General features: G+C 46.6%; 1 protein-coding gene across 2 annotated transcripts in view; it reads left to right on the top strand.

Annotated features, from left to right (window-relative positions):
- The window catches only part of LOC122934105 (synaptojanin-2-like), a 237,525-nt gene that overhangs the window by 179,385 nt on the left and 45,850 nt on the right, over positions 1–12,290 (top strand). For both annotated transcript variants that reach the window (XM_044289307.1, XM_044289305.1), the window contains exons 20-21: positions 922–1,000; positions 4,780–4,948. In XM_044289307.1, coding sequence (XP_044145242.1) covers positions 922–1,000; positions 4,780–4,948 — 248 coding nt within the window. The remainder of the gene's footprint in view (positions 1–921; positions 1,001–4,779; positions 4,949–12,290) is intronic.

Raw genomic sequence — 12,290 nt, 5'->3', positions numbered from 1 at the left:
TCCTTCAGATCTTCCAGTGTATTAGATTCAGATCTTCCAGTGTCCTGAGGATGGCAATACAGTTGTATCTAGCAGGCAGGCAGGACATTCGTGGCCTGGGACAAAACATCAGGGGCCCATGCCCAGAATGTTTTAACCTAGCAACTCTTCTGCCCTTCACTAGACAAGTGTACAGTCAGGAGAGCATTCTTCACTATCCAGCGACAATGCTCCTGTAGCCCCCCACACAGTATAATGCCTGAGTGGCCCACACACACCATTCCTGGAGGAGAGGAGTGCAGGTGGCTGAGCATGGTCAGTGAGTGAAAGTACTGCCAACTCCATGGCACTCTTCCAATTAGCACTTTCATCTGTATTGATGGAGGTGCCCATAGCGGCTGGCACCCCCCTGACAGCTATCACCCAGGGGCAGACCCCCCACCCTCTTTAGTACACCACTGGCCCCTTGTAATTTTTACGATATAGGTTTACATTGTAGCTACCGTTTTTACACCTCTTTTGACAGTTCTTGGTTCTCAAAAGATCTGTACTTTGGAACAACTGCACAGTGCTTTCACCTATATGGTTTCTTCTTTAGTAAATTTTGATGCCTGTTTTCTTTTACACGTGGGATATAAAGTAGTCATAGATGTACTTCATACTTTGATAATTAAAACCTATTGAATTGTTAGTTAAAAATGTGGAACTTTCCAATTTAACGTCTAGTGAGTGGATTTTATAAAAACTGGTGTAAAGGAAAACTGGCTTAGTTGCCCACAGCAACCAATCAGATCTCACCTTTCATTTTTCAGAGCTTCTTTAGAAAATTAAAGGATCAATCTGGTTGCTATGGGTAACTAAGCCAGTTTTCCTTTGCACCAGTTTTGATAAATCTCCCCCCAGTGTGTTCTAAGATTACATATTCTGCTTTTCTATTACCAGGTTAATAGGAGGGCAAATGATGGTTACATTTGCTGACAGCAGGGCGGCATTAAGAGTTCTTGATCTAGATGGCTTAAAGGTAAATTGCATTTTAGATGATGTACCATACTTAAAGGGAACCTGTCACCAGTTTTATGGTGTCCTAACTAAGGGCAACATAAATAAGTGACTGATTCTCTTAGCAAAATGCTGGGTCACTTTCTTTAATTGACCCAGTCAATCTGCCAACGTCTTGTATTGAAAAGCTCCAACTGATAATGATGAGTCATGAATATTCATGAGCTCCTGACTCTCCCCCTCCACCTGCTGCTGAATGACAGTTTGTTTCCATAGGAATCAGCAGCAGGTGGGCAGGGGAGTGGCTATAGCTCTGACTTAAATATACGCTGGACTCCATGACATCACGCCGGACTTGAATCAGCTCATTAGCATGCAGCATCTTTGTGTGTGTATATTATGAGGTAGCCATCTGTCACACCAGTAAGTGAATACATCTAAGGCTCATCACTAACTGCAGAAGGTGGGAGCTGCTGGAATACAATTGTGTCTTTATGATTTGCAATCTGAATATGTCAAAGCAAATTGGAATATATTATGTCTTTTCTGTGTGTGAAGACAGCTCTTTGTGCAGGACTACCCGGTAAATGTGATTAGAATTTAAAAGAACAATATTCTTGGAAATAAATGACGGGGCTCTTTTATACCGCGCATCCTTTGCCTCAGAAAGTATAATGTAATATGCAGTACACTATTTCTAAGAAACCACTAGCCAGTTTCACACAATCATCAGGAAATGTGGCTGTCACATGGGGCACATGCTTATACACTACGTGCAGAATTATTAGGCAAATGAGTATTTTGACCACATCATCCTCTTTATGCATGTTGTCTTACTCCAAGCTGTATAGGCTCGAAAGCCTACTACCAATTAAGCATATTAGGTGATGTGCATCTCTGTAATGAGAAGGGGTGTGGTCTAATGACATCAACACCCTATATCAGGTGTGCATAATTATTAGGCAACTTCCTTTCCTTTGGCAAAATGGGTCAAATGAAGGACTTGACAGGCTCAGAAAAGTCAAAAATAGTGAGATATCTTGCAGAGGGATGCAGCACTCTTAAAATTGCAAAGCTTCTGAAGCGTGATCATCGAACAATCAAGCGTTTCATTCAAAATAGTCAACAGGGTCGCAAGAAGCGTGTGGAAAAACCAAGGCGCAAAACAACTGCCCATTAACTGAGAAAAGTCAAGCGTGCAGCTGCCAAGATGCCACTTGCCACCAGTTTGGCCATATTTCAGAGCTGCAACATCACTGGAGTGCCCAAAAGCACAAGGTGTGCAATACTCAGAGACATGGCCAAGGTAAGAAAGGCTGAAAGACAAACACCACTTAACAAGACACACAAGCTGAAACGTCAAGACTGGGCCAAGAAATATCTCAAGACTGATTTTTCTAAGGTTTTATGGACTGATGAAATGAGAGTGAGTCTTGATGGGCCAGATGGCTGGATTGGTACAGGGCAGAGAGCTCCAGTCCGACTCAGACGCCAGCAAGGTGGAGGTGGAGTACTGGTTTGGGCTGGTATCATCAAAGATGAGCTTGTGGGGCCTTTTTGGGTTGAGGATGGAGTCAAGCTCAACTCCCAGTCCTACTGCCAGTTTCTGGAAGACACCTTCTTCAAGCAGTGGTACAGGAAGAAGTCTGCAAGGTAAGAAAAACATGATTTTCATGCAGGACAATGCTCCATCACACGCGTCCAATTACTCCACAACGTGGCTGGCAAGAAAGGGTATAAAAGAAGAAAATCTAATGACATGGACTCCTTGTTCACCTGATCTGAACCCCATTGAGAACCTGTGGTTCATCATCAAATGTGAGATTTACAAGGAGGGAAAACAGTACACCTCTCTGAACAGTGTCTGGGAGGCTGTGGTTGCTGCTGCACGCAATGTTGATGGTGAACAGATCAAAACACTGACAGAATCCATGGATGGCAGGCTTTTGAGTGTCCTTGCAAAGAAAGGTGGCTATATTGGTCACTGATTTGTTTTTGTTTTGTTTTTGAATGTCAGAAATGTATATTTGTGAATGTTGAGATGTTCTATTGGTTTCACTGGTAAAAATAAATAATTGAAATGGGTATATATTTGTGTTTTGTTAAGTTGCCTAATAATTATGTACAGTAATAGTCACCTGCACACACAGATATCCCCCTAAAATAGCTAAAACTAAAAACTACTTCCAAAAATATTCAGCTTTGATATTAATGAGTTTTTTGGGTTCATTGAGAACATGGTTGTTGTTCAATAATAAAATTAATCCTCAAAAATACAACTTGCCTAATAATTCTGCACTCCCTGTAGAATCGGCAGGTTGGTTTGCCATATTTTCTACCGGGTTCTTATTGAAAGAATCTAACAACCGATGACGTCCATGTGCATTGCTTATTTTGCAGAACGGAACAGCTGGCCCCTTATAGAACAGTCCTATACTTGTCCGTTATACGGAAAATAATAGGACATGTTCTATTTTTGGGCAGAACTGACATGTGACATACGGAAATAAAATGCACATGGAGTAACTTCAGTTTTTTTTATGGACCTGTTGAAACGATTGGTTCCGCATACGGTCTGCAAAAAAAACGCACACAGAAAGAAAATTCCTTTGTGTGCATGAGCCTTTACTGTAAACCACTTTTAATGATGAGGCCTTATTATCCTGTAAATGCTACACAAGGGAAGCTGGGTCCTGGTTTTCCTGTCCCACCCTGTATTTCAGGGTGTAATCTATGTATAGGAACTTAAATCTGTTCTTAATCTGGTATTCCTACCACCTCTGGGACCCGCCCCTGCAATGAGAATGGAGCGGGGAAATGAACGAAGGGTGCACTGTGCATTCGCAGCCGCCCTCCATTCATTTCTATGGGGCCGCCAAAAATAGCTGAGCCAGCTGGCTCTGCTATTTCCATCTACCCCATAGTAATGAATGGGAGCAGGGACCGCGCATGTGCGTTGTGCTCCCATTCACTTCTATGAGAGCAGCGCTTGGTGGTGAATGGAACCTGGGAAATCCGGGGTCCTCCAGCCACAGCTCTCCCTGCTCCATTCTCATAGGTGCGGGTCCTAAAGGTGTGACCCGCACCTATCAGACAATGGGGGCATGTCCTAGTGATATGCCCCCATTGTCTGTGATGGGAATACCCCTTTAACTCTTTTTAGTGTCATTTTGTAAATGTTGTTAAAGCACTTTTTAAAAAAAAATAGGGCCAATATGTACAGTGCCTTGAAAAAGTATTCATACCCCTTGAACTTTTCCACAATAGTGCTTGTTACACCCACAAACTTAAATGGGATTTCATGTGATAGACCAACACAAAGTAACAAGTATGTGTGAAGTGAAAAGAAAATTAATACATGGTTTTCAAACTTTTTAATAAGTAAAAATCTGGAAAGTATGGAGTGCATTTGTATTCAGCCACCCTTGAGTCAATACTTTGTAGGACCTTTCGCTGCTATTACAGCTGCAAGTCTTTCGGGGTATGTCTCTACCAGCTTTGCACATCTAGAGGCTTTTGACCATTCTTCTTTGCAAAATAGCTCAAGCTCAGTCAGATTGGATGGAGAACGTCTGTGAGCAGCAATTTTAAAGTCTTGCTGCATATTCTCAATGGGATTTAGGTTTGGACGTTTGACAAAGCCATTCTAACACATGAGTATGCTTTGATATAAGTGAAAATGTGGAAAAGTTCAAGGGGTATGAATAGATTTTCAAGGCACCGCATTTCCGGTTTAGAGATCCCTACTGCATCATGTGCAGACATGGTTAATGTCAAGTGTCACTTAATTTTTTTTGACAGGTTCAAGGCAAAACAGTAAGAGTGAGACCAAAGACAAAAGATTGGCTCAAGGGGCTCCAGGAAGAAATTGCAAGAAATAGGAATAGTATGGTACTCCTGTCACCAAATGCCAACTCCTCTCTTTTAGAAGAACATTTTGACTTTTCTAGTCTTGACTATGAGTCAGAAGGTTAGTGAGTTAAATGAATGCCAATTTATTACTTTACTATACTATATGGATCTGAGCGTTCAGTTTACCTTACTAGTAGAGTTGAGCGAACACCTGGATGTTCGGGTTCGAGAAGTTCGGCCGAACATCCCGGAAATGTTCGGGTTCGGGATCCGAACCCGATCCGAACTTCGTCCCGAACCCGAACCCCATTGAAGTCAATGGGGACCCGAACTTTTCGGCACTAAAACGGCTGTAAAACAGCCCAGGAAAGGGCTAGAGGGCTGCAAAAGGCAGCAACATGTAGGTAAATCCCCTGCAAACAAATGTGGATAGGGAAATTAATTAAAATAAAAATTAAATAAATAAAAATTAACCAAAATCAATTGGAGAGAGGTTCCATAGCAGAGAATCTGGCTTCCCGTCACCCACCACTGGAACAGTCCATTCTCAGATATTTAGGCCCCGGCACCCAGGCAGAGGAGAGAGGTCCCGTAACAGAGAATCTGTCTTCATGTCAGCAGAGAATTAGTCTGCATGTCATAGCAGAGAATGAGGCTTCACGTCAGCCACCACTGCAACAGTCCATTGGCATATATTTAGGCCTAGCACACAGGCAGAGGAGAGAGGTCCCGTAACAGAGAATCTGGCTTCATGTCAGCAGAGAATCAGTCTGCATGTCATAGCAGAGAATGAGGCTTCACGTCAGCCACCACTGCAACAGTCCATTGGCATATATTTAGGCCCAGCACACACACAGGCAGAGGAGAGAGGTCCCGTAACAGAGAATCTGGCTTCATGTCAGCAGAGAATCAGTCTGCATGTCATAGCAGAGAATGAGGCTTCACGTCAGCCACCACTGCAACAGTCCATTGGCATATATTTAGGCCCAGCACACACACAGGCAGAGGAGAGAGGTCCCGTAACAGAGAATCTGGCTTCATGTCAGCAGAGAATCAGTCTGCATGTCATAGCAGAGAATGAGGCTTCACGTCAGCCACCACTGCAACAGTCCATTGGCATATATTTAGGCCCAGCACACACACAGGCAGAGGAGAGAGGTCCCGTAACAGAGAATCTGGCTTCATGTCAGCAGAGAATCAGTCTGCATGTCATAGCAGAGAATGAGGCTTCACGTCAGCCACCACTGCAACAGTCCATTGGCATATATTTAGGCCCAGCACACACACAGGCAGAGGAGAGAGGTCCCGTAACAGAGAATCTGTCTTCATGTCAGCAGAGAATTAGTCTGCATGTCATAGCAGAGAATGAGGCTTCACGTCACCCACCACTGCAACAGTCCATTGGCATATATTTAGGCCTAGCACACAGGCAGAGCAGAGAGGTCCCGTAACAGACAATCTGGCTTCATGACAGCAGAGAATCAGTCTGCATGTCATAGCAGAGAATGAGGCTTCACGTCACCCACCACTGCAACAGTCCATTGGCATATATTTAGGCCTAGCACACAGGCAGAGCAGAGAGGTCCCGTAACAGACAATCTGGCTTCATGTCAGCAGAGAATCAGTCTGCATGTCATAGCAGAGAATGAGGCTTCACGTCACCCACCACTGCAACAGTCCATTGGCATATATTTAGGCCTAGCACACAGGCAGAGCAGAGAGGTCCCGTAACAGACAATCTGGCTTCATGACAGCAGAGAATCAGTCTGCATGTCATAGCAGAGAATGAGGCTTCACGTCACCCACCACTGCAACAGTCCATTGGCATATATTTAGGCCTAGCACACAGGCAGAGCAGAGAGGTCCCGTAACAGACAATCTGGCTTCATGTCAGCAGAGAATCAGTCTGCATGTCATAGCAGAGAATGAGGCTTCACGTCACCCACCACTGCAACAGTCCATTGGCATATATTTAGGCCTAGCACACAGGCAGAGCAGAGAGGTCCCGTAACAGACGATCTGGCTTCATGTCAGCAGAGAATCAGTCTGCATGTCATAGCAGAGAATCAGGCTTCACGTCAGCCACCACTGCAACAGTCCATTGTCATAAATTTAGGCCCAGCACCCAGGCAGAGGAGAGAGGTCCCGTAACAGACAATCTGGCTTCATGTCAGCAGAGAATTAGTCTGCATGTCATAGCAGAGAATCAGGCTTCATGTCAGCCACCACTGCAACAGTCCATTGGCATATATTTAGGCCTAGCACACAGGCAGAGGAGAGGTTCATTCAACTTTGGGTAGCATCGCAATATAATGGTAAAATGAAAATAAAAATAGGATTGAATGAGGAAGTGCCCTGGAGTCCAATAATATATGGTTATGGGGAGGTAGTTAATGTCTAATCTGGACAAGGGACGGACAGGTCCTGTGGGATCCATGCCTGGTTCATTTTTATGAACGTCAGCTTGTCCACATTGGCTGTAGACAGGCGGCTGCGTTTGTCTGTAATGACGCCCCCTGCCGTGCTGAATACACGTTCAGACAAAACGCTGGCTGCCGGGCAGGCCAGCACCTCCAAGGCATAAAAGGCTAGCTCTGGCCACGTGGACAATTTAGAGACCCAGAAGTTGAATGGGGCCGAACCATCAGTCAGTACGTGGAGGGGTGTGCACACGTACTGTTCCACCATGTTAGTGAAATGTTGCCTCCTGCTAACACGTTGCGTATCAGGTGGTGGTGCAGTTAGCTGTGGCGTGTTGACAAAAGTTTTCCACATCTCTGCCATGCTAACCCTGCCCTCAGAGGAGCTGGCCGTGACACAGCTGCCTTGGCGACCTCTTGCTCCTCCTCTGCCTTGGCCTTGGGCTTCCACTTGTTCCCCTGTGACATTTGGGAATGCTCTCAGTAGCGCGTCTACCAACGTGCGCTTGTACTCGCGCATCTTCCTATCACGCTCCAGTGCAGGAAGTAAGGTGGGCACATTGTCTTTGTAGCGTGGATCCAGCAGGGTGGCAACCCAGTAGTCCGCACAGGTTAAAATGTGGGCAACTCTGCTGTCGTTGCGCAGGCACTGCAGCATGTAGTCGCTCATGTGTGCCAGGCTGCCCAGGGGTAAGGACAAGCTGTCCTCTGTGGGAGGCGTATCGTCATCGTCCTGCCTTTCCCCCCAGCCACGCACCAGTGATGGACCCGAGCTGCGTTGGGTGCCACCCCGCTGTGACCATGCTTCATCCTCATCCTCCTCCACCTCCTCCTCATCCTCGTCCTCCTCGTCCTCCAGTAGTGGGCCCTGGCTGGCCACATTTGTACCTGGCCTCTGCTGTTGCAAAAAACCTCCCTCTGAGTCACTTCGAAGAGACTGGCCTGAAAGTGCTAAAAATGACCCCTCTTCCTCATCCTCCTCCTCCTCCTCCTGGGCCACCTCCTGTTCCATCATCGCCCTAAGTGTTTTCTCAAGGAGACATAGAAGTGGTATTGTAACGCTGATAACGGTGTCATCGCCACTGGCCATGTTGGTGGAGTACTCGAAACAGCGCAACAGGGCACACAGGTCTCGCATGGAGGCCCAGTCATTGGTGGTGAAGTGGTGCTGTTCTGTAGTGCGACTGACCCGTGCGTGCTGCAGCTGAAACTCCACTATGGCCTGCTGCTGCTCGCACAGTCTGTCCAGCATGTGCAAGGTGGAGTTCCACCTGGTGGGCACGTCGCATATGAGGCGGTGAGCGGGAAGGCCGAAGTTACGCTGTAGCGCAGACAGGCGAGCAGCGGCAGGATGTGAACGCCGGAAGCGCGAACAGACGGCCCGCACTTTATGCAGCAGCTCTGACATGTCGGGGTAGTTGTGAATGAACTTCTGCACCACCAAATTCAGCACATGCGCCAAGCAAGGGATGTGCGTCAAATTGGCTAGTCCCAGAGCTGCAACGAGATTTCGCCCATTATCACACACCACCAGGCCGGGCTTGAGGCTCACCGGCAGCAACCACTCGTCGGTCTGTTGTTCAATACCCCGCCACAACTCCTGTGCGGTGTGGGGCCTGTCCCCCAAACATATGAGTTTCAGAATGGCCTGCTGACGTTTACCCCGGGCTGTGCTGAAGTTGGTGGTGAAGGTGTGTGGCTGACTGGATGAGCAGGTGGAAGAAGAGGAGGAGGAAGCCGAGAAGGAGGAGGTGGCAACAGGAGGCAAAGAATGTTGCCCTGCGATCCTTGGCGGCGGCAGGACGTGCGCCAAACAGCTCTCCGCCTGGGGCCCAGCTGCCACTACATTTACCCAGTGTGCAGTTAGGGAGATATAGCGTCCCTGGCCGTGCTTACTGGTCCACGTATCTGTGGTTAGGTGGACCTTGCTACAGATGGCGTTGCGCAGTGCACACTTGATTTTATCGGATACTTGGTTGTGCAGGGAAGGCACGGCTCTCTTGGAGAAGTAGTGCCGGCTGGGAACAACATACTGTGGGACAGCAAGCGACATGAGCTGTTTGAAGCTGTCTGTGTCCACCAGCCTAAATGACAGCATTTCATAGGCCAGTAGTTTAGAAATGCTGGCATTCAGGGCCAGGGATCGAGGGTGGCTAGGTGGGAATTTACGCTTTCTATCAAATGTTTGTGAGATGGAGAGCTGAACGCTGGCGTGTGACATGGTTGAGACGCTTGGTGACGGAGGTGGTGGTGGTGGTGTTGGTGGTACATCCCCTGTTTGCTGGGCGGCAGGTGCCAACGTTCCTCCAGAGGCGGAGGAAGAGGCCGAGGCGGCAGCAGCAGAATAGGCCGAGGCGGCAGCAGCAGAAGAGGTAGCAGGGGGAGCCTGAGTGACTTCCTTGGTTTTAAGGTGTTTACTCCACTGCAGTTCATGCTTTGCATGCAGGTGCCTGGTCATGCAGGTTGTGCTCAGGTTCAGAACGTTAATGCCTCGCTTCAGGCTCTGATGGCACAGCGTGCAAACCACTCGGGTCTTGTCGTCAGCACATTGTTTGAAGAAGTGCCATGCCAGGGAACTCCTTGAAGCTGCCTTTGGGGTGCTCGGTCCCAGATGGCGGCGGTCAGTAGCAGGCGGAGTCTCTTGGCGGCGGGTGTTCTGCTTTTGCCCACTGCTCCCTCTTTTGCTACGCTGTTGGCTCGGTCTCACCACTGCCTCTTCCTCCGAACTGTGAAAGTCAGTGGCACGACCTTCATTCCATGTGGGGTCTAGGACCTCATCGTCCCCTGCATCGTCTTCCACCCAGTCTTGATCCCTGACCTCCTGTTCAGTCTGCACACTGCAGAAAGACGCAGCAGTTGGCACCTGTGTTTCGTCATCATCAGAGACATGCTGAGGTGGTATTCCCATGTCCTCATCATCAGGAAACATAAGTGGTTGTGCGTCAGTGCATTCTATGTCTTTCACCGCTGGGGAAGGGCTAGGTGGATGCCCTTGGGAAACCCTGCCAGCGGAGTCTTCAAACAGCATAAGAGACTGCTGCATAACTTGAGGCTGAGACAGTTTCCCTGGTATGCATGGGGGTGATGTGACAGACTGATGGGGTTGGTTTTCAGGCGCCATCTGTGCGCTTTCTGCAGAAGACTGGGTGGGAGATAATGTGAACGTGCTGGATCCACTGTCGGCCACCCAATTGACTAATGCCTGTACCTGCTCAGGCCTTACCATCCTTAGAACGGCATTGGGCCCCACCATATATCGCTGTAAATTCTGGCGGCTACTGGGACCTGAGGTAGTTGGTACACTAGGACGTGTGGATGTGGCAGAACGGCCACGTCCTCTCCCAGCACCAGAGGGTCCACTAACACCACCACGACCATGTCCACGTCCGCGTCCCTTACTAGATGTTTTTCTCATTGTTATGGTTCACCACAACAACAAATATATTATTTGGCCCAATGTATTGTATTCAAATTCAGCGGGATATAAATTTGAGGCCTAGTATTTAGGCGCTGGGTGACCGGTATGGATTTAGTGACAGAATTAGACTTGGAAATGCACAGAAGCGTGTGTGTGAAGTTATTCTGAATGACCCAATGTGCACCTTGAATATTATATACCCTTTTTGGGATAGATTTCAAATAGCTCTGATATAGCAGGAACCACTAAATTATGAAATTGCTAAATTGGGAATTGTACTTCAACCCAGAACAAAAAATGTGCTTTGACGGGCACTAAATAACTTTCCCAGCTACAACAGTACAGCGGTAACGAGAGATTTAGAGGGATTTAAATTTGAGGCCTAGTATTTAGGCGCTGGGTGACAGGTATGGGTTTAGTGACAGAATTAGACTTGGAAATACACAGTAGCGGGTGTGTGTGAAGTTATTCTGAATGACCCAATGTGCACCTTCAATATTATATACCCTTTTTGGGATAGATTTCAAATAGCTCTGATATAGCAGGAACCACTAAATTATGAAATTGCTAAATTGGGAATTGTACTTCAACCCAGAACAAAAAATGTGCTTTGACGGACACTAAATATCTTGCCCAGCAACAACAGTACAGCGGTGGGTAACGAGAGATTTAGAGGGATTTAAATTTGAGGCCTAGTATTTAGGCGCTGGGTCACCGGTATGGATTTAGTGACAGAATTAGACTTGGAAATGCACAGAAGCGTGTGTGTGAAGTTATTCTGAATGACCCTATGTGCACCTTCAATATTATATACCCTTTTAGGGATAGATTTCAAATAGCTCTGATATAGCAGAAACCACTAAATTATGAAATTGCTAAATTGGGAATTGTACTTCAACCCAGAACAAAAAATGTGCTTTGACGGACACTAAATATCTTGCCCAGCAACAACAGTACAGCGGTGGGTAACGAGAGATTTAGAGGGATTTAAATTTGAGGCCTAGTATTTAGGCGCTGGGTGACAGGTATGGGTTTAGTGACAGAATTAGACTTGGAAATACACAGTAGCGGGTGTGTGTGAAGTTATTCTGAATGACCCAATGTGCACCTTCAATATTATATACCCTTTTTGGGATAGATTTCAAATAGCTCTGATATAGCAGGAACCACTAAATTATGAAATTGCTAAATTGGGAATTGTACTTCAACCCAGAACAAAAAATGTGCTTTGACGGACACTAAATATCTTGCCCAGCAACAACAGTACAGTGGTGGGTAACGAGAGATTTAGAGGGATTTAAATTTGAGGCCTAGTATTTAGGCGCTGGGTCACCGGTATGGATTTAGTGACAGAATTAGACTTGGAAATGCACAGAAGCGTGTGTGTGAAGTTATTCTGAATGACCCTATGTGCACCTTCAATATTATATACCCTTTTAGGGATAGATTTCAAATAGCTCTGATATAGCAGAAACCACTAAATTATGAAATTGCTAAATTGGGAATTGTACTTCAACCCAGAACAAAAAATGTGCTTTGACGGACACTAAATATCTTGCCCAGCAACAACAGTACAGCGGTGGGTAACGAGAGATTTAGAGGGATTTAAATTTGAGGCCTAG

The sequence above is a fragment of the Bufo gargarizans genome, chromosome 4 (assembly GCF_014858855.1).
Source record: "Bufo gargarizans isolate SCDJY-AF-19 chromosome 4, ASM1485885v1, whole genome shotgun sequence".
Lineage (NCBI taxonomy): Eukaryota > Metazoa > Chordata > Amphibia > Anura > Bufonidae > Bufo > Bufo gargarizans.
This window is presented reverse-complemented; position numbering and strand designations above follow the sequence as displayed.